The sequence below is a fragment of the Asterias rubens genome, chromosome 9, assembly GCF_902459465.1.
Source record: "Asterias rubens chromosome 9, eAstRub1.3, whole genome shotgun sequence".
Taxonomy (NCBI): Eukaryota; Metazoa; Echinodermata; class Asteroidea; order Forcipulatida; family Asteriidae; genus Asterias; species Asterias rubens.
The window spans coordinates 15,023,122-15,046,072 of record NC_047070.1 but is presented as its reverse complement, the minus strand read 5'-3'; the positions used below and the strand labels follow the sequence as shown (position 1 = coordinate 15,046,072).

At 38.6% G+C, this 22,951-nt stretch overlaps 2 protein-coding genes across 2 annotated transcripts in view; one reads left to right on the top strand and one right to left on the bottom strand.

The window, feature by feature from the left end:
- Window positions 1–22,951, bottom strand: part of LOC117294344 (cilia- and flagella-associated protein 46-like) — a 51,886-nt gene that overhangs the window by 28,534 nt on the left and 401 nt on the right. The window contains exons 2-22 of the mRNA XM_033776709.1: window positions 22,158–22,291; window positions 20,798–20,929; window positions 20,118–20,182; window positions 18,177–18,465; window positions 17,488–17,582; window positions 16,816–16,971; window positions 13,525–13,662; window positions 9,832–9,931; window positions 8,532–8,630; window positions 7,959–8,149; window positions 7,355–7,451; window positions 6,997–7,128; window positions 6,588–6,708; window positions 5,162–5,164; window positions 3,847–3,973; window positions 3,262–3,414; window positions 2,602–2,749; window positions 2,082–2,215; window positions 1,470–1,682; window positions 905–1,139; window positions 302–451 (exon numbers count right to left, since the gene is read on the bottom strand). Of these exons, the coding sequence (XP_033632600.1) occupies window positions 302–451; window positions 905–1,139; window positions 1,470–1,682; window positions 2,082–2,215; window positions 2,602–2,749; window positions 3,262–3,414; window positions 3,847–3,973; window positions 5,162–5,164; window positions 6,588–6,708; window positions 6,997–7,128; window positions 7,355–7,451; window positions 7,959–8,149; window positions 8,532–8,630; window positions 9,832–9,931; window positions 13,525–13,662; window positions 16,816–16,971; window positions 17,488–17,582; window positions 18,177–18,465; window positions 20,118–20,182; window positions 20,798–20,929; window positions 22,158–22,291 (2,912 nt within the window). The remainder of the gene's footprint in view (window positions 1–301; window positions 452–904; window positions 1,140–1,469; window positions 1,683–2,081; window positions 2,216–2,601; window positions 2,750–3,261; window positions 3,415–3,846; window positions 3,974–5,161; window positions 5,165–6,587; window positions 6,709–6,996; window positions 7,129–7,354; window positions 7,452–7,958; window positions 8,150–8,531; window positions 8,631–9,831; window positions 9,932–13,524; window positions 13,663–16,815; window positions 16,972–17,487; window positions 17,583–18,176; window positions 18,466–20,117; window positions 20,183–20,797; window positions 20,930–22,157; window positions 22,292–22,951) is intronic.
- Window positions 11,294–22,951, top strand: part of LOC117294342 (PACRG-like protein) — a 35,942-nt gene continuing 24,284 nt past the window's right edge. The window contains exon 1 of the mRNA XM_033776708.1: window positions 11,294–11,305. The gene's annotated coding sequence lies outside the window, so the exon portion shown is untranslated. The remainder of the gene's footprint in view (window positions 11,306–22,951) is intronic.

Sequence of the window (22,951 nt, the reverse complement as noted above, 5' to 3'; positions counted from 1 at the left end):
TTTTATCAAGTCCAAATGTAATTGCGCAGTTGGATCAAATCAAATACACTTTAAACATTGTACAGACCATGTCACTATGTCTACTGGGTAATCGCTGTGGTCTAGTAGTAAGATAGCTACTCTAAAATGTGGCAAAGGTCTTGGGTTTGAGTTCAATTCGAGTAATGCTTGTTGATTTTTTGTCCCAGGAAAGTACAGTGCTTTACCGCCATCAGTGTGTGGGTAAAACCAATTAATAGCTTTCATGGTAACTTAGAATGGTTGATGAAAAAAAAAAAAAAAACAAGCTTGAATGACTTGCCTCATCTTCCGTTCCAAGAGACTTTGAAATCTGTTGACCGATGAGTTGCTTGACCAGTGCCCAGTTGATAATAAGAGGATGCCTGACTGAGATGGGTACAATGTCCAACGGCTTGGTACCATTGGTCACCTCCATCCCATAATCACACACCTGGAAATAAGTCAATGAAGTAAATTACTTTACGGAGCAACAAACTGTCAAAAATGATATAATGGCATACCAACGTCCATGCGTACAATGCTACTGGGATGCGTACATCATCCGTTACTTTCTTGTATGTATAAAATGTACATGGCTTGTCCCATTCATTGCATCTGGTGAAGAAAATGTTGCTACAGAAGCTTACACAGTTTTGTTTATAAATGTAATTAGTTAGTCTTCAAGTGCTACTACTACCTTCCTTGTTTTATTTATCAGACTAAAGCCCGATTCATACTTCCTGCGTTGCAAATTTGTGACTTATCGACGTCACAAACTCGCAACAAATAATTCCGAAGAGGTGCTGTGCTCAACACCTGCAAAATATTTGCAGTGAAAATGATAAAAATTGTTCATTAATTTTTGATATTTTTTTTTACATTATTATGAAATCCATTCACTCACCTCCATTGCTTTCTTAATGTCCTCCATGCCATCAGGGTCAACTGTCAGGCTCCTGGTCTTGGCGCTGGTGTGACTAGCAACTGACTTAGCCTTCCTGGGGGACTCCTTGTCCCCACGGCCCTTAGGGGAGGGGGACGATGGGGGTACAACATCTCGAGTCGTGGATTTGGGTATCCATGGTTGGACTAGGCCGAAGGCAAGGGCAGTGCACAGGTTGACCAGCATAACGGTTTCCCTATTTAAAGCAAAGACCCGGCTTTAACTTAACAATTCTTTTGACAACAAAATTTTAATACATAGAGAACACTATTTTGTTGTGTACCCTTTATGTGTGATAAGCTGTACAGTGCAAAACTAACATTTTTTTTTTTTCAATCATTACATACCCGTTGCATACCTGCTGCAATGCAAAGGTCATGGGTCAATGGTTCGATTCCCATCCAAGTGATTTGCATGTGGATTTTGTTCACAGAACTAAAACAAGTACCGAGTATACAGTGTTTAATACACATCAGATAGTAAAGGGAAACACAAACAAGAAATTTTTAAAGAATCAATCGCTCACCCAGCATGGCCGACTTGTTTAAGATCCTGGAGTAATGAACCAAAGCACTCAATCAACTCTCGATGTCGACCAGCTGACAGCAAGTGGTTGTTGTAGTTCCACAGGTACGTGGTGGCACTGCACACAATCCATGGCTCAGTCAACTGGACTCCGAGTTCAGAGGCTCTCAAAAAGCCTTTGGTAATGGAGGCAGAGAGGTCTTTAATCCAGTCCCTACAGAGAGATACAGTTTTTGCAAAACTTAGTTGACAACTGATCGAAACATATTGTGTCGTTAACCACCATGGACCTTATAGACATTTATCATGCTGCATCCATCTTGGTCAAGTTCCTCGTATGGAATAACAATAATGAATGCTAATAATCATTTTGAAAATAGGAACCAGACTATTAGTGCTTCCAGCCTTGGTTTGGTAACATTGATACTAATGGGAGAAATTCAAGATGGCCGCACCGTGATAAAGGTCTATAGGAATCTCCAATGAAGAAGAAGGATTCAGATAAAATCTCAATATTAACCCACTTGCTCTTAATTTCATATTAAAGGGATCAAGGCAGATTAAAGAGGGGATCAAAGAGATTAGCAGCCTAGGATTAGCATGAGATCATCACCTGTACACAATCCAATCAGGATCATCTTCAGGCTTAGTAGGTACGTAGCCCTTAGGATGCTTGCTCTTGTCCTTTGGAGGAATGGGTTCATTGTTCAGACTTACTCCCTCTGATCTCAACAGGTGCACCAATGTCTGCAAAGGTATAAATAAAAACAATTCCAGAGGGGTGGGAATACATTGTTAGTGACCTTTTGAACGATCATACAGTGATGAAATAATATAGTGCACAAAAACGTGGGAAAATGTGTTAAAACAAGGGACTCAAAACCAGCACTCTGCTGGTCAAACACCAGAGCTTGGGTCCAGTGCTCTTAACCACTACGCCATAATATTCAGTTCACGTTAACATTTTCAAGACGTTCAAAATGTACAGATAATTCTGACAAATCAATGAGGTCTCTTATGATGCAATGTCACATGTAATTAAATCGAAGTGCAAGAGAAAGTAACACGGCTGCCAAATTGAAGCAAGGTTGATAGCAATCATTACTTAAGATGGCACTTTAACCAAGTAATACCTCGGCATTCAAGAAGTGGATTTCTGCCAGTGTTCGTATCAGATCCTTGTCAGAGTGTGTCACTGTGTGATTCTCTTGAGTCGGTGCCTCAGACGCAGCCTTTCTACTCTTTGTAGGCGTGTCTGCTAGCTCGGGTACTCCGGGAACACTTTGGAAAAGAAAAATTCATTTCATACAATTCCTTTGTGCCATTATTACACAAGTTTAAACACATGAACAGTAGATAGGCACAATTATTACTAGTTTACAAGTAATAACCAAAAATGGAGGTCAAGTTTTATTTGAATGTTTTTTAGTTGATTTGTCAAATTTATTCTGCTTTCATACACTGAACATATAAAGTTGAACTTGTACGAGATTATGTTTCTTCAAATATATTAATTTATTATGGAGTTAAGCCATACACTGGTCGTCTATTTTAAAAAATCAACAGTTTCAGTATAGTATTGGGAAGTCTACGTGCTTAATTAACACTTACTAAACTTACACTAGTAACGGTTTGTAACTTTGTCTAGGAAATGTTTTCTTCTGGTAAAAACCACAAATTAATCTATTTCTCCCGACTGCCTCACAACCTCCCCCCCCCCCACAACCCCCCCCCCCCATGAAATAGTCTTGCTATGGCACTAAGCAACATATCTTATTAAACTATTCTCTTACCTCTCAATATGAGTATCTGAGCGTACAGTGGATGGTCGTACCATATTCCATCGGTCATCATCGTACAAGAGACAGAAACGTGCTGCCACACGGCACACGTCCCACACCTCTTGCTTACGGGCAACCTTAGCAAGATCGGCCCACAATCGTGCCCTGTTGAGAAAAAAAAACAAAAAAAAAACATTGGGTTTTGGCACCGGAACTGTCACCCACTCCGGAAGTTTATGAATAGTTTTCATTAAAGTTGGCATGCTATTAAAAATAAATAGTTTGTGACCTTTTGTGCAGTGGTTGATTAAGGACAGAGTTATGGTTTGAGCGTTTTGAAAAGGTGTTTTGGAGGATCAATGAAGTAGTATTGTTGTGTTGATGAAAACCTGATTGCTCTTTGGTACTTTCGGTCAGGCACTTTTCTTTTTTTATCATCAAATATGGCAGTCAATGACAGTTAGTGCAATCCATCTATTGGGGTTGGCGTTGAGTGACTGGATGTTGCCAACAGGCCAAAGGTCAAAGGGTACAAGCTACAAGAAATGTATAATATTTTTAAATTTGCCTTAAAGTTTGCCAGAGAGATTTCCTCACCTATCTCGTTCATTTTCACTGCCAAGTCTCTTGATGTGTCCACTGCACTTCTTCACACACTTCTGGAAGTGTTTTGCCTTATTCCCCAGCTGATTAATAATGGTCATGTATCCCTTGCCTCCACCACCTGATATCAGAATAGATAGGATTAGGTGTTTGACGACCCTAGAGAATTCAATCTGAGGCCATGTATGAATCAGCGGCTTCAGAAATGGCTATTGGCAGAGGAATGTTGAATGGTTACAATCTTTAATGTTGTAGTTATACAAGGCTCGAATAAGATTGCAGGGCTCGTTTGTTTGTAGCTCAAAATTGGACAAGAAATTTGTGTGTAAAAATTGAGCCCTGTTGTAGCTGAAGCCATGTAATTCAGACATGGCCTTTGGCTGCTAGTGCTACTAGGGTGGCATGGTTGGCTTGTGTGTAAAGCGCTCGCCTCTCACCAAGGTGACCCCGGTTTGATTCCCGGTGAGGGCCATATGTGAGTTGAGTTGTGCGTTGGTTCTCTGCTGTGACACAAGGGTTTTCCAGACTATCCGGTTTTCCTCCCTCAGGAAAAAATCAAACACTTTCGATCTTGGCTGTGCTCCGTGGTCATAATGGGTTCATGTGGCTGGCAGCTGAATGCGCCCTTGCATGCCTGCTTCTCGCACACGTTGTAGCCGCGTCCTTCGCAATTCAGCTCTAGCTGCAAGTAAGGGCGATTAGCCCCCCCAAATTATTATTACTACCAAGTAAAGCATTTTTAACTTTGGAGAAAATAGAAGCTGCTTACCAACAAAAAATATTCAGTGGACTGACGTTTTCGACAGAAGAGACAGACTCCATTCACTTTGAAAGGTCAGGCAACTAACTATTTTTGCATCTTTAACATTTTGTCATTGTGCTGTGACGCTTTTAGCATATTACACCAGCCAGCATGAACAACGGTATTTCATCCAATTGAGGCAAATACAAACACACAGAAAAAGCAAAAACACCAAAGCTTTGCTCCCATTGATCAAAAGCGTAACGCAAGCCATCTAAGACCCCTGCAAAGGCTGCAATCGCCGAGGTTAAGCACTTGAAAAGTGCATGTTTGTACACGGCATGCACTATTCACTGAGGGAGCTGTTAAAGCTTGCAACCTTATAGGCAAAGGGTCTATACTACCAGTGCAATATATAAACATTACTCTGCAGTTCTGGGTCAAATTTTCTAGAGCCACTTTTATATAAGCACACAAATTCATTTAATACAAATGCAATTTTCTTCATCGAAAAAGGATGTTATCAGACGAACTACAATGTCATGTATACAGTTTGAGATGTATTACTTGCTTAAATTTTTGTGTTTAACAGAACTTAATTTGTTAAGCTTTTAAGCAGCTCCATGAAATTTGGCCCAACTTTGATGTACTGTGCAATTGCTACATGCCTATACATACTAAGATTGATGACATTCTACATGATAGAAAGGATGCGTAAAAACATAATCAGAGTATAAAAGCAAGGTCATAGATTGGTAAATATTCAAAATAATTGTTACCATAAAAACTTACATGAAGATAAACACTGCAGATGTTGATAGTATAAACTATTTTGAGAAAGAGTCCATTACAAGTAGTATGGTTTGGATAATTTGTCACCAAAAAACATTTGAACCTAAAAAAAAATATTTATACATGAATCATTTCTCAAAATGGGTGGACTCAAATTCTAGTTGGAATACTGCAGACAATCTTCTTGCTATTTAAAAGTTTCTCAGCAAGTAGACATTGTATTCAAATAAAGCTTTCACAGGTGACTTTTATTGAGTCTTTCTTCATAAGTTAGCCTTAAATTCAGCAATATTTACCAAAGCCAATCTATGACCCAACCTTAAAAAGCTGGCAAAGCAAAGATGCAAAGAAAATGGTGCAGATGTTAATTGAACAAGTTGTTCTTAGAGTGAACATTTCAGCCCCAGTCTGATGGTTACAATGATGTAAATGCGATTTAAAAAAAAGATGGCTGCGTGAGGTCAAGGGTCATATAAGCAGTCTGCATATGGAAACTAGCCCACCGCTGTGATATGAAATCCAGGCTTATTTGTAAATGAAGAGACTTGCCGTGTTGACGATCCGTTACATTCAATTGTTGTTCTTGCCTCTCCTTCAATGAACTCGAAAGTTCATCTGACGTATGAAAAAATTAATCTCTTTAACCATATAAATCACACTAAAAATGGAGTTGAACTATTCTCACAATCCAGAATTTTGTAGAGTCAACAAATTGGTTCTACAACATGGCTGACTTTGTTAGAGTTCACAAAGTAAAAGGAAAACCACATAATTTGAAGGCATGTTTGTGTGAACCATTATATTCTACTTTTAAAATATCTTTCCAGAAATATTCGGTTTGTAAGAGACACTTTTTACAGCCTATAAAGCGCCAAATCTGAAGACTAGTGTCCATTTAAAATTAGGGAAGAAATTTGATGAATGTTGAAATTCCTGGAAAAATGGCTAACGGGCCCAGGGACTCCCTTACTCTAGACCTGGAACCTCCCAGATGTTACAGTTCAGGATAACAGTTTTTATGCATGATCAGAAAAACCACACTGCATTTTCTGGACACAATGTGTCCTACCTCTTTTTCCCTTCAGTGGCTGCTTTACCTTTTCGAAGAAAATTTGGAGGATCTAGGAGAGTTTGAGAAAATCCTAAAATCAGGAAAAATCCTTAAAAAATCACACAAATTCAAAAAATAATTAAAACTGACCTTTGAGCTCATTTTCACTCTCCAGCACTAGGAGGAAAGCATCAGGTGACAGGGCTTGACCCGCCTTAACCAGCAGAGATCTCTTCATTCGGACAGTACCAGAATCGGCACTCTTCCTGGCCTGGTAAGAGAAAAATATCCATTGGTAGAGTCAGATGGGTTAACCTCATTCTCGCTGGAAAAATGCTATATAATCCCATACCCCTCCTTAATTCCCAACCAACTTTATGGCACATAAATCAACCTTTAATTAAGACTTCAACCACAATAAAATTTAGTATCTGAGAACTGTTACTGTCAATAACACTTTTCAGATAGTGTAGTCCTATTAAGGATTATTCTTCCTACGAAGCCTAGCCTGTCATCCACTCAATTCCTGGAGAGAGAATGCCAGCTATTAATTGTGTACCTGTTCAATGATCATAGCTGCCTGGTCTTCCATGCTATCTGGTGGTTTGTAGAGCTCAGCTCTCAGCTGTAGTCGGTGCAGGGCTGTCTCAAGACGTTCATGGTACTGACCGCCATCATCCAACCCCAAAGCCTGAAAGAAAACATTTAAATAACATTCAAAACAAATATGAGGAACCCAGGTCTCAACACTTCTGGGGTGATAGGTCTTTTTCTGTCATGATTGTAGCTAAGCCAAGCATCTGAAATTCTCTACCACTAAATCTTAGATCTTGCTTTATGTACAACAAAATTCCAATCTCTTCTCAAAACTTAACTGACGTCACAGGTGTTCAAGAACTAATATACAATGGTTTTACCTTCTTGAGATGCTCCATGGCCACTTGTATCTGCTCCTCGTCCTCCTCAATCTTAGCCAGTTCAGTGTGGATTTGACAACGAAGCAACACCAGCAAACTGGTTGACAGAATAGACAGTTTTCGTTTTATCCCTTTGAGTCTCAGCTTATTTTTTTGATTTAAATAAGGTCTTTTTGAAACAGATTGTAAATGTTAGCTGACTGCACATGGCCAACAGTGGTTATTGTCAGAGGCCAGTAAATGTCTGTTTCACCCAATATATGAAGTTATAAACCTGTGGAAACCGGAGTTAAAATCATGTTTGTCTTTTGGGACAAATGTTTGCTCTGAGAATACAGCCCTAGGGGGTTCAGGGAGTTTGTTTATCCCACTTTCACATTGTCTAGGTCCCTTATTCCACAGGGTTCCAGTTGCACGTTTCATGACTAACCCAGGGTTGCACCGCTTACTCCTACTCAAGAGCAAGGGTGGATATTACCTGGGTATCCCCATTTGTCAGGAACGACCCAAGTGTGAAAGGTTCAGTCATTATTCCCTGGGGTTGTTCCAAGGGAATAGAGTAGTGTGAAAAGGGCTCCATAAAGAAGTGATTCAAGGTATTTACCTCTGGATGTTTTCCAGAGCTTCAGCCACTAGTGTAAGTGGTTTCCGAGCATGCTCCCTTAGGTTGGTCTGGAGAAGTGGTAGACATAGATTCCACTGCGCCACACAACCAGCCTGGATGATGTTAGGGTCTCCGTAGCGGATAGCGTTCATGATCGCTTCGCTAAGACGGCTGATGGCTTTGATGCGAACCTTTGAGAACAAAAATCAATCTTTTCAAAAACGTGTTCATTGCTTAATAGTAAGAAGTGGCTTCTTATAGCCTATAGTGCTCACATCCGTCACTCAGTGACACTCAAGGCGCTTCAACATTCAGTATTTCCTGCAAGGTATGTGAATGACGGACGACAAAATACAACAAAATAGTGGGGCACCGGTTGCAACAATTAAAACTTTATGGATTTTTGGTTGGGTACCAGTTTCTGTTGAGCAAGATTTGTTTGTGCTTAGCAAGTTTTATGCTTACAGGCTTTAAGAAATTGGGCCATAGTCTTTCGTCATAGACATATACCAGGTTTGGACACATATCAGATTCTTTTGAAAATTCCAGCATGTCCAATAAATGATCTCTCACCTCGACGGAAGATTTACTGTAGGACTCCTGCCTCTCCCTCAGGTTGAGAACCATCAGAGAGCACTCGATAAACTCCATCTGGATAAACGTTCCCTTCTCCTAATACACACAACAAACAACAAAACTTTCTTTTTCCCTCTACTTGAGATTTGTTGTAACTTTTCAATTTGGAGTAGTGTCATTTGAGCCGACTGGCTGAATTATCCCCTCAAGATGAGGAAGATTCAGTGATCGAATAGTACATGTCACCCTAAAGGGATGCTTATGACACTCCGAGCTTGCTGATAAATAAAACACAGCTCGGTTGTTAAACATTGTCTGGCATCGACCCCCCCCCCCCCCTCTACATATACAGCACAATCTTACATTACTAGACCACCTTACCAAGAATCCCTTGAAGGATTTTGGCGAGATCCGTAGATACTTATTAAAGATAATGAAATCCCCTTGGAGTCGTGATGTCTAAGACAGATGAAATTCAAGTGAGATGAAACATAACATAAAGGAAAAAGAGCAGGCCTCCGCAAGGATTATGTGACCTTCTTTAGAATCAAACCCCTTCGAGGCTTAATCTGAGATTCGAACAAACTGTATACTAATTGTAATTCTTTACCATCAACATGACAGGGACGGGAACATTATCTCACATATGCCTTCTAGACTTCATAAAGCATTGAAGATGTTGCCGTCTACTTAAAGAGTGAGTACACTTTGAAGAACTTTGAAATAAAAATACCATCCTCATGCAAGATTTTTTACAACTACAAAATAAATACCAGAATCAAACATAGCCTAGCAATAAAATAAACTAAATTTGCCTTGGTGTTTTTAAGTTGAAGGAATTGTTGATCAAGAAGGGCTCAATTCAATCATTCAGTCAAATTTATAAAGCAACTACATCAAAGGTTTGCTCAAAGGCGCTGAGGCGCAGAAGACATAGATGAGTCATATGATTGTAGGCCTCTTGAAACAAGTGGGCTTTCAGAAGTGTCTTCAATATATTGGAAAACATTGTGTTCCAATGTGATTTGGAAGTTTATTCCAGGGTTTGAATCCATAGACCTGCGAGCAAAAGTGTGTCTTGTTCTTGGCACAACAAAGTACATGTATGTTGAACAGAAGCTACTTGATCAAAATTGTTTCCGCATAACTGCCAATCAAGAAATAGCAAAACAACAATGTAATGACAGACGTCATATAAAGATGTAAACGTCTAAGGATAACATCACATAGACTGCAGATTTGACGACAAAAATAAACATTATTACACAAACACAAATTCTACAAGAAATAGTCTCACCTTGATATGGGAGTTTTTCAGGCCCTCAAGGCACCGTGTGACAAGCTCAGGCATATCATATTCCACACACAGATTAGCCAACTCCAAAAGAAGAGGGGCCCTGTATAGAAGCAGCAAGAGGAATTTTACAACAAAAATTAACAAGAACAAAACCTGATGGGCTTGATTTCAAATAGAGTTAAGATTGGTCCTAAGTGCAAATCAATGTTAAATGCTAGCAAAGTGTAATGTCACAATGGTAATACTGATGACAATCTTAAGATGAATTTTTAGTGCTATGTGAAATCAACTCCTAGGGAAGTTGCAAATTGGGCAAAATTTCACTGCAATGTTTACCACAGGCGTCTATGCTTACAAAGCCATGTAAGGCTTATCCATGTATTGGCCATAAGCAGAGTTCTAATGTAAGAGGAGCGATGTAATTGGGCCGTGCTTGCCAACAAAAATGACTTGTAGTACCATGCAATATTTTGTTAATGGACTGATGTTTTTAACAGAGTCCTTCTAAATGGCTAAATACCCTGGGGTGGATTTCACAAAGGTAGTCCTAACTTAGGACTAGTCCTAGGCAATGCTAAGAGATTAGGACCAGTAACTCATCCTAACTTAGGACTGGTCCTATCTCTTAGCATTGCCTAGGACTAGTCCTAAGTTAGGACTACCTTTGTGAAATCCACCCCAAGGGTTGAACGCCAGGTCATTAACACTGTTTGCAAGAACAAAACCTGTGTATAGTTATATTTGTTTAGCTTTGAGTCTATATGAGTTATATTTGTTGTTTGAGTCTGTTTTACAACTGCAAACACTTTGAACATTTTGAGAATGTTGTTATTAAAATTCAATTTATCAAATTGTTAATATGTTACTCAAAAGAAAATTATTTAAGTTATTGTTTTGTTTTATAAAGCCTTTTTAATTTATCAAGATTGTGCACAAACTTAAACTAACTTTTCTTTTATACTTTTTAGTGATAACTAAGTAGTATCAAAGTTAGTTTAATTTTTGTTTTTATTGTTAACTGTATCGGTTAAAAAGTACTATTGTTATATCTAATAACTATAAAACTATAAAAGAGTTACTAGTTAAAGAAGTTAAGTCATATAATTTTAATATTACTCATGAATAACAAAAGGTAGTAAAATGTTAATAGATTGTATAGAATATTTACCCCTTCAAACAATATATTTTTTGGTCGTATGAGAAAATGCACAAAGATTTCAGAAAGGTTTACGCAACTTTGTAAGTCCACTTAAATGCAAGGTTTCTTGTTTAAGAAGTACTGCAATAAATGTTGCATTTAAAATTGGAATTACATAGTTGCTTAAGCCTTTCCAAAACAGCTGCACATCACTGTAGCATTTGTTGTTTACTTTGAATTATTATTCGCAGGAACACTGAATTGATTTAGTTCATCTGAGTGAAATGCTAGTCATTCCTTACGATATTTAGTAAAATTAATCTTAAATGTTAAAGTGTTATAAACCGAGATATGATGGGGCTCTCATAACAGTATGGACGCTTTCTAAACCAAGGCTTAGGGTTTGGCTCAGGCTTTGGCTCCGGTTTAGGCACCATCAGCTTGTTTGAAGTCATACTGAAAGTGTATGCTTTCAAAGCTACTGATAGGACACAAACCAACGCCTGAAGCTAAAACCGTGGTTTCGAAAAGGGTCTATTTTATTGGGAATCGATGCTGAAAGTCTTTCTATCTAACAAAAATTATTTACATTGAAAGAGCACAAGACATGAAGCCTGAAAAAAATCATGGAGGGGTAAAATGAATACATTGATAAAGTGCTGTGTAAAACATGTATGTTATGGGAGAAAAAGGAAAACACTGTGCTAAGTACACACTGTCTAAATGAAACTTGAACTGATACACATTCCACACTGCGGCCATCTTTTGTATGGTTCCCGGAAGATATGAAATGAAACGGGTTACATCAAAGTGAGCCGCTATGACACGGGTACCAGACTATATAATCCTACCTCGTTTTTTTAGACAGACAGACATGCATGCATGCAAGACAGACAACTTTGCATTACTGTGAACCTTGTCAATGCAGCCTAGCTTCCCCTCCCCCACCCCATCCCCAAGATGGCCGCATAGTGATAAAATGTATCCGATCCATTACCATGGGAACAGTCACTCACTTTTCCAACCTAGAGACCGCGGTTGTTGGAAGAGGTCTCCATTTTGAAACCACGGATCTCCTACGATTTACAAATCAAATGCAGCGTGCAACACAAAGAGGGAAAATGAAGCAAGAGCATGCAATAAGAACAAAAACATCACAGCGTCAAGCAATGTGTAAAGATAAAAGGGGCTTTTCATCAATAATTTCACAAATAATCCCACAATTTTAAAATTTTGTTTGTTTGTTGGTGTTCGTTTGTTTGTTTAGATGATCTTCCCATCAATGGAACTCGACAAACTCCCACAAGGGGATATGCCAAGTTGGCAACAGCCAATCTCTCTCAAACAAACTTTGGTTTAACATCTATGATTATGAATGGCACACATCAAGAAATTGTGATTCAGTAACTAGACGTTAATACTTTTTGCAGTCATTGTGAAATCATCCATTAACTTGGCGGATTCGAACCCACAACATTGTTGCTGCAAGTCTTGCAGTCAATGGTGACCATTAGTCAATGGACAACAAAATATTGAGTATGCAAAGAAAATGTGCATAAATATTTCAAAACCCAGAACAAAGTTATGAGCAAAATAATTTAACTAGCTTTAATTCATGCAAAGAAAGATAAAGAATTACTTTAAGGGGTTTCATGCTTACAGTATTAAATGTCATGCAAATTAATTATATACATTTTAATGGTCATGCAAATTAAGTTGTGCATATTAATTGTCATGCAAATTAAATAATGCATATGGATAATAATGAAGCCATGAACCCTGTATACATGAACAATGATTAAAACAAAAGAAGTGAATGAAAAATATAGGAGACTTTACTCACCTGTAATAAATACAACCACAGGAAAAAGCCAAAGAGCAAAAAAAGAATATGAACAATATTAAAATCAAAACAAATTCACGGAGTCCGCAATGTTTACTTTAAAAAATGATACAAAAAGTCTTTGGCAATTATTATGGGGATGTATTTTTTGTATCAAAACATTTTTTTACCCCAAAAAATGTTGTGATGTGAAATTTTTTCCAAGATATATTCTCATTAAAACCTGCTCGATGGTGTTTTGTTTGCAGACATGCAGTGAGTGACTTTTGAATATTGGATGGAGTAGACATTACCGGGTAATTTGTTTCATTTTTATGTTTCTGAACATGCCTACATTTTTAAAACTCATGGTGAATTTGATGCGACCTAAATCCTCAAAATGTCTCTATTAAATGAAACTGACGTATTTTCCAGTTACAAATAAAGTAAATTTTATTTACATACAAAGTGTATATCTGTAAAAGTACTGCAGATTTTCAGGAAGATAGAACATGTACTAAGTGAATGCTATTTGGAGGTAAATGAAATTGAAATAAGTTTTTGAAACTTTGCATAGTCATGATAGTGACAATCTAGTAAGGTTTGAAGTAACACCAAGTACATGAGTAGGATTTTAAACTTTTAGAGACTCAAATACATTTCATGTACAAGGTGTTACCCGAAACCTTTTTAATAAGTAAATGAAGAGTCAGATTAACACAGCAAAACTCACACAGTAGAAAAAGATTGGGCGCTAGAGGAAAGAGCATCATATTGCATTGAGTTGGGTACTGCAGCGGGTGTGGTTGGTGAAGCAGCAGTAGCAGCAGTCACTGCAGCAGGTGCCCGTTTGTGACTGCCGCGTGAGGACCTTTTGCAGTAGGAAGAAATAGAGAAGAAAAAAAAGCAGTGCAGCACACAGCAATCGGAATTAAAATGCATTACATGAATATGAGTCTTTTCTTAGATTATCCTAATGGTAAAATGTTGCCAACATTTGGTGATAGGGCTTGATGCGACCAAGTAAAAAAGTCACAGAGTCAAATTGCATTTGCGTTAGCTATTTTTCTATAATAGCTTTACAGTTAACTACAGTATATCCTGTGTAAGAATTAACCGATAGAATTCCATAAACATTTATTGAGCTACCCAAGTTTTTCATAGACAAAGGCAGCAGAACATTGCTAGCTTGCATTATATGCAGGTTAACAAGGAATGTTATGCTGTGCGATCATAACAAATAAAAAATACTTTGTAAAACTGCATAATGAAAGACGAGCTTTAGGCCTAGGCCTATGCTAAGGACGTCTCATACTTAAAAAAATATATGACCCAGCTATCCAGCCGTCAGCTAAGCCATAGCCGCCAAATCAGCCTTATATCTGTATAGTCCTACAGTGTGTCATGACACCAGCTAATGCCTTTATCCCCAACTCCATAATCTTGTATCTCGTAACGTACAGCAACACTGACTTCATATAGCAACTACATGTAACACTATATCTAACAGATGAAGGACACATTTTTATGTTAGAGCATGAGGATTATCTCCCGAACGTTTGTCGTTGAAAACGATCAATAGGCATACTCTAAATCGGATCCAGATCCATTTTGTTGATCAATGTCACCAGATAGAACATAGGCTTAGGAGTGTCATGGCCTAGCAATGACTTTTCAGAGTGTGGGTTTGGTTCCAAGCCATGGTACTTGTCCCCTTGGGCAAGACACTTAACCGTACGCCAATTTTGTCCATTCACAAGTTATGGAGCACCATTCGACTCTTAATGTACATGTAGCTCAGGTGGATTGCACAACGTATCAGTAAAAGTTGCTTGGAGGAAACACAATATGCTAACCCTAAATTTGAAATCTTTACATATTTTCATCCTTAGGCCTCAGATTGTATTCAAGGTTTGGTTACACAAGATGGATGCCCCAATCATCTGGGGACGCCACTAGGAAATTGCAATAGACTTTCTTCAACCCATGAAAGTGATAGTCTCCAATGGTGCAATATGGCAATCAGTTCGCTGGTGTGTTACATGTATTTCCCCTTGGAAGTACACTCAAGTTTGCTTGCCCGTCATTTTTAAGGTTGAAGTATGCGAGATTGTGACTGAGAGACACCAGAGAATTGGAGGTGTGATTAAACCGCCAATCATTCCAGATGATCCTTTACACAGAAATTGGGTCATACTGATTTGAACTGTTCATCATGTTCATTGCCATAAAAAAATATATAAAAAAACCTACATTGCTTTTTTATATGCTACTTTCCCAAACTATCAAAATAGTGTACTTAAAACATGGTGCCAGAGTGAAGTGCACTTCAAAACATTTTCAAATTTGTGGAGAAGTGAATTTCTTACACAGATCCTTCTCCTGTTTGTAAGCCTTTGACGCTGTGAAAAAAAATATAAGAGTAAAACATCCTGAGGATTGGAAGAGGGTCAAAATCGGGGGAAAAATTGTGTTCCCGTTGCTATTTCCTAAGGAGTACTAAAGTACTTGAGCCATAAGTTCTAGGGTTCCTGAGTAGTACTTGAGTACGAGTATTTGAGCCATCAAGTGCTAGGGTGGCTGAATAGTACTCAAGTACGAGTACTTGAGCCATCCTCAAGTACTTGGATGGCTGAATAGTACTCGAGTACGAGTACTTGAGCCATCAAGTACTAGGATGGCTGAATAGTACTTGAGTCATCAAGTACTAAAATGGCTGAATAGTACTCGAGTACGAGTTTTTGAGCCATCATGGCTGAGTAGTACTCAAAACAAACTCTGACTATTAAGTAATTAGTTCATTACTTTGAGAGCAGTTTATGCTTCAAGTTGGTATGGGGTATGGTCTTTAAGTGGTTAAAGGCGCATTAAATGAGCCAAGATATTTCAGCAGCTATTGATTAAATAAAGCAAGGATCTGGTAAAAACGAGAAGAAGTTTTAATTGGCAAGCTAATGGTTATGCAGTTAGCATCATAAAAGCACTGCATCAGTAAAAGTGGTAATATGTAATGCGGTTCACAATAATGGTGATCAGTTTGGGACTACGAAAGAAAGAGTTTGGTTCCTGAAAAAAGGAGAGAAGTCTAAGAATAAGTGTTCACGATGATCTTGTAGAATCTCTCTAGGCTGGATGTGATATAGAAAGTGCTATACTATCATGCAAAATCCATGCATTATAAAGTGATGACTTACACATTGCCCACTGTGGCTGCGACCTTTGACACAGAGGTCAAGGAGGCAGGGGAAGGGGCATCGTCCCTACCCAGGGTTTCTGGTTGCTTACTGCTGATAGGGGTTCAACAAGGGGATTGCAAAATGGGCAACAGTGATATGTAGTTAGTTCATGAGTACATATAAATGGTCAAATGAGTTGATAACCACCTGCAAATCTACTTAAATGTTTTGTCAAATTATTTTAACTAATATTCTAAGTTCTACCAAAATGTCCTCTAATATTATTATTCTTTTAATTTCTAAACAAAATAGGAAAACAAAAATCTTAGCAACGGAAGAAACCAAAAATTCTATTGGCAAGCAAAACAAAAAGCATGAAAAATTCTCTTGACAAAGCAGCATGAAGCGATACTCAATGAAGTATCGACTTGATAATCAAGTCTTACGCGTCTCCTTAAACTTAAAGGACCAAGGTTTTTTAAAGGAGTAATTAAAAATAGCAAAATATCGAGAGATTTGAAGGCAATGTGCCATTTTTAGTGCCAATTATAAATGAAAATATACAATACTCTGTTGAACTTTTGAGCTCTTAAACTAACGAGGATGAAAGTTTCTCCTGTCATTATGGCGTGAGGAAAACACTACCTTCTACAACTACAACAGCCAATACAACCTCAGAGAAAAACCAAAACCAATTACAAATTCACTGCATCATACTACACTATTGTCAACTACCTGTAAACAAACCGCAATGGACAATTGACTAAACTACTCCAATGTACTTAATACTACTTCATTAACGGTACGGTCAAAATAGAAAACCTCTGCGTATGAAATGAACGTCCTACCTAACGTCGTCTGACACTGCACTGATTGGTGTGGCGGTTTTATTCCGGCCACTTAGCGAGCTGGATGACCGCGATACTTCCTCCTCCATTAGAATCTGTCGCAAGATTCTGTCACCTTGAACGTCCAAATCGGTCACTTCTTTCTGCTCAAGTGATCTATGGATGAAATAAGTAGATGGGACTTACAACTCCATTATTAGAAATAGGTGGTGGCCGTAAGCCCGGCTCATACTTCCTGTGAAGCGAAGTTGCTTGCACCACAAAAAGAAGAAAAAACACTGCCTACCAATACTTGCGTCACAAAATGTTACTTTGCATTTGCAGGAAGTGTGAGCCAGGTAATTGCAACGAGAAAAATAAAATTTAGCACTTTAATGACTAACTTGTAATAATTAAAAATCTGTGTAAGCTTTTCTAGCAACAACTGCTTCATTAGATGTAATGAACAACTAAGGTTTATATACAGTCTAGCACAAAGTCTACACAAAGGATAATAACGAGTCAGTGCTGTAGAATAAGCACAGAAAACAATGCTTAGCAGAAACTGATCACCAGCCAATATACCATGCCATTTTTATGATGAGTAACTGACATTGGGCCTAGTGACAGAGTTGTCCCAACTTTTGCGGCCTTAGTTTGATGGTTTCAGAATTCGGTACTTAATGTACTTACACTCTGAGTTTGACGAGTTTGTAGTATACGGTCAAGTCACCGTTCTGCCTGATGTCCTTGATCAATTTGTTATGATCAACAAGCTGATGACGAATCTACAGAGAAGTGTTGTTTTTATAGACAGAATTGTTGTTATAGTACAATGGACATATATTGCATTTTAAACCACCATCACTTGGGTCAAACAATAGAAACGATACATGTACGCACAACTCTTATCCATGGTCTTCCTTTGACCTCAGTGAGGGTGCTGTTTGAGCTAAACAAATAATAATTAACCAAGTTGGTAAGAGGGCTACATAAATGCCTTCATGAATGTTATTTTGTTAAATGCTACTTCATAACTACTTTTGTATTTTGTTTTGTGTTAAAATTGTATGATGGTTTTAAAGGGTGGGGACTAAAAAAGGCTCTATGACCATGACAGATTTTGGCATGGAACAGTAATGCACCCATGTGTAAAGAAAAATCTGTTTCTTCTTTTTTTTTCCCCTAAGGAGCTTTATGCACTAAGAATTAGATCATTGGACTATCCAAAGATGGTGTACTTCTTACCATGTAAGTGTTTATTGCCATTAATTTCCAAGAGTAATGACCAGACCAATATAGACCCTTTAAAACGTAGGTTGAGTGCATCAATTTAAATGTAACCATGACTGACATTCATAACAAACCACTCAATTACTTACCTGTAATCCTAACACCTGTTTATAGAGTAGCGGCACATACGCTTTGGTGAATTCAGCTGTGGCCTTACTGACCTCTGCCGCCTCCTTGATCCTACCCGCATCAACGTGACACTCGATCAGCGCAATCATCAATTGCGCCCGCCACTCGTAGTCCTTGTCATCGATATCGTCGAGGGCCTTGACGACAGAGTGGAGGCTGATGGAGAGGTACTGGCGATAGCCGGGCTTGAGGAACGGTCGACAGAATTGCCAGAAGAGGACGGAGGCATTGTATACCAAGAAGTGATACCTTAATTGTACGAAGTAAAGTTTAATTCAAAATATTAAAACCGTAGTTCTTGTAATGCACTTTATAGGTATGTTCATAGATTGGTCAAAAAACATTTCTCACCCCAAAACATTTAAATCATGCATGAAATGTTTCAGATTTCTGAGTGTTGATGCAGAGTTTGACCTATTTATGTGGCACCTTGTTAGGGTTTACTATTTTAACAAGAGGCGTGCAGAGTTTGACCTATTTATGTAGCACCTTGTTAATATGGTTTACAAGGTGATGTCGCGCAATCTGCAGCCAGAAATAAATGCTTCTTAATGATAAGTGTACTCGATTCTTTTGTGGCATTACACAAGACCCAAGGCTTACTACATCCAATGGGACGGATGAAACAATTATGGTTTTAAAAGTGTCTTGCTTAAGACCAAACACTGAACTCGCACTCTGCAAATTGACCTAACAATCTTGATTGCGCTATTTTGGGAGTCCATGTCTTTTTGTGTTCATGGTGTTATACAGTCTGGTGTGCATTTTAGACAATGCGCATTGACCTGCATTATTTGTATGTGCAATTTGACTCACTAAATGGCGAGCATGGCAGACATAAAACTGTGTATTAATGCTGCAAGAACTTGATACCAGAAAACATTGAGTTTGATAAACAAGACCTCTCGACCAAGAAACTCCACTATTAAGAAGCTAATTCAAGCAACAAAATGCCTTAAATAGCCAAATTGATCTAAAAGAACGGAGGTACTTTTCACTAAGTAGTGATATTTGAGAAACAATTGAGGACTCGGTTCAGATCCGTTTCACTAACAGTTGAATTACTTAGAAACTGCACGATTGCCAAAGGTATTTAAGATGTAGTAGTGAAACCTGAGGAACAAGTGACAGTTTTGGCTATTAACTATAATTTCAACAATTCTTAATACGGGACCGATTTATATGAAGAAAAAGTACATGATACTTGATAATCAAGAACCCTTAGTATCCTAACAAGGAAGACGTATATAGCACAATGGCTATTGAGAAAGTGAGGTTTTTTGTTACAATTTCAAGTGACATCTGAGAAGCAGCCGACAATCTGGTTCTCAAAGATTGTTTCATGACTTTCATAACTAAACTGAAGCATTGAGCAGGCCACTTAGAAAGGTAGCAACTTCCTCAGAAATAACTGAGCATTACCTTTAAAAAACTACAATTTACATTAAAAATGGACGACATAATATGGTTTGAATCAAACAAGTTGGACCTTTGATACACAAAAAACAATTGACACATATTTTGATTCATAAATTGTTTCAAGTAAAAATACTGGACCTATAAAGAGCTGAATTCTAGGAGCGATCATTGAACATTTGTCGAGTAGTTGAACATGGACTGTAGCTGCTATGATGTTTAAAAAGGGAGACTGTCGACATAGCAAAAATGTGGCTGTACATGGAATTATGAACTCTTACCGAGTTATTGCATGTGAGGGCGCTTGCCGTCACATCCCAGAGGGCATCATCATTATTATAACGCAATGGCCAGAGCGCGCACTTGCAGTAACTGAGTTAGAGTTCATATTCCATAGTCACAGGCCAGCTATGATCATGGTGACAGTTATGATCCTAGTGAAAGAGACTGTCTGGGTGATTGCTTAACCAACTTCTAGCACTGACCTTTGGTTTTCTTTTGCAAAGTTAATTGCCTTAAGAAGATACACAACAGCTTTTTCCAACTGGGTCTGTCAAGAAAAAGAAGTATCATAAACAAAGATTCACACACAGTTGTACGATGAAATTCTTTATGATGCAAAACCAGCCTGAGGCAGTTGTAGAATTTGAATTTCATCTGTGAGAGGCGGGGTATTTTCATATTGCAAAAGGCACTTCAACTGGAAAATCTTAAAAGGTATAGGGAAGTATGTAAGGGGCACCATGGCCAAGACAATGGAGCAAACAGAGGTTATACGCCAACTATGTGGCAGTGGGTGTGTCCCCAACCCCAATAATCCCATACTTCAACAGTATTTTGATCTTGTACAGGAGTACCCCCTCTCCCAACACTAAAGTCCTCTAAACAATTCCTGATATTCCCTTGAACCCAACGAAAAACGCACTGTGGTGTGTCATTGCCTAGCGGTTAAGAGAACTAAATTAAATTTCTGGTGTTTCTGATCAGCAGAGTGTGGGTTTGAGTCCCAGTTGTGAAACATGTGTCCTTAAGCTAGACACTTAAAACCATGGTGCTTCTGTGTAATTTCAGGCTTGCATTTGCAGACTTTGAAACCAGCTCGGTCATGACATTCCAGTAAAAGCAAGTCTTATTATTTCCAAAGACTAAGAGAACAATCAATTACATTATGCTCAGCTGAAGTTGGTGCCAACAGTTGGGCCTGGCACAAGTAGGCTCTGCACAAGAACTGGTTGGAAGGAGAGGCCTTCATGAAGAACATCTTCAGACATTCCTTGGTGATTTCATCCAGACCATACTGTTCAGAAAAGAAACAACGAAACAAGTGTCATGGGTTGTTGTATCCTAACTATGTGGGATAGTTGATTGTAGTAGGCCTATATGGAAATTGTTTGTGTTAATTGCCAAGAACTCTCAGAAAAGCAAACGTGATCACTATACTAGCCAAGAACCCAATGCAGACAATGAAGGAAGTTTCAGTTGTAGATGTTGGAGGAAACCCCAGATAACTATTCAAGAGAAAACCAACACAGTCAGATAGAGACTGAAAACCCAACCAATGTAGTGCCCCCCCCCCCCGGCATTATCTGAACAGGGTCTAGAGGTGGAAGGCCAACTATGCCAACCCGTCATTATTGTGAAAATAAAACATGAAGAGTTCATCATCCTACACATATCAATCTGTCTTCACAGTTTACTAAAAAAAAAAACAATCCTGCAATCAGTGATCTTTCTAATTCCTAAAACTGGCAAGTTCCGTTCTCTTTCCTGACATGCACCGGGCTTTTGATTTGACATGAAAGAGATGTCCTTGGTGGCTAGGACTGTGTAACATAGACTGGCATTGTTCCCCTGGGGGGCTCTGTCTGTAACTTACTCTTGGGTAGCCCATATTCTGTAAAGCGTTCTACAAATAGACCAGGAGCTAGGGTAGTAAACTTGGCGGTGAACCAAAGTTTGTTGACCTGCACCTCGTTCACAACATTTTTGCTAGGAACACGAGACTATGGTGATTTAAAAGTTGGATCATAGATTGTTTTTTTGTCATCAAATGCTTATTCAAAGGCAAAGTTATCATGAGAGATACAATCAAAGTCACTCTGTGAAAATTCCAGCTGAATACAGTTTCTGCTTGCTGAGAAAACAGCAGAAAAATTTGTCCTTGTATAGCGAGGTAACAGTGAGTACAAACCGAATCTCTGGCTGCAGAATTCACAGACCGACAATACAGAAACTTGAATCTCCCAAGCTATAGCCTTGAGATGAGTTTCGGAGATTCAACTGTAGTTTCCATTTTCATTTTTCTTTTAAAACGAACCCCCTCTTCTGCACTCTCTTTGTGTCATTTACTGTGTTGTTGTTATATCTGACAGGGAGATTAAATTGTCTGCGCTAGCGGGATGCCGCGCATTGTGTGGCACCCACTAGAAATCATTGCCTGTAGAATGCTGCAAATGTCGAACATTTGTTTTTGTTTTTACAAATGTGTTTGCCCATTAATTGTTCTCAACTGGGAACACTTGTACCTGGAAAGCGATCTCAGCACACAGTACATAGAGATCCTGGCCGAACGGCAATGGTCCGTCTGACGTTGGTTTAGTCTCTGCTGCAACCCGAAGCTGATCATAGGCTTGATGCAAGAACGAACCCTCAGACTCAACTGGGAAAAATCGAAATTATTAAAAATAATTAGTGATGAAGTACAGGATTAAAGGTATAAGATTTACATGTCCTGGTGCGCAAAGCTAAGTGGTTAAGAGCACTGGACTTTAGATCAGGTGTTTCTGATTTTAAATAGAAGGTTGGTTCGAATCCTGGTCATTATGACACTCAATTGATTGAGCAAGATACCATGCTTTGTCCTCCAGATGGGACATTTAATAAGCCAGGATGACAACATCCTGAAAGTAAGTAGGTTGTTGTCTACCCAATAATTCATCTTCCAAGGGTTCTCAAGATTTTCGGGATGTTTTTGTTATCATTCCGAAAATGAGCATTCTTGTTGATCGACATCCTGACTGCAGGATGACATCCTGACTGCAGCAGGATGTCGACATCCAAAAATAATTAAGTTGCTCTCAAACTTAATATGTTGACATCCCCTCATCAGCTCATGCCCCTGGGAAGAAGACATCTTGATCTTCGAATCCAAGTTCAGGATGTTGTCATACCAAAATAAAATTATATGAGGATCTCAACATATTGGATGGCATGGATGGCACTTCCATCCAGGGGTTCATACATAGAAAAATAAAATAAATTATAGCAAACAACAACAAAATAGTAAACAGAACTTTGGTTAGAAGAGGAATTTATTATT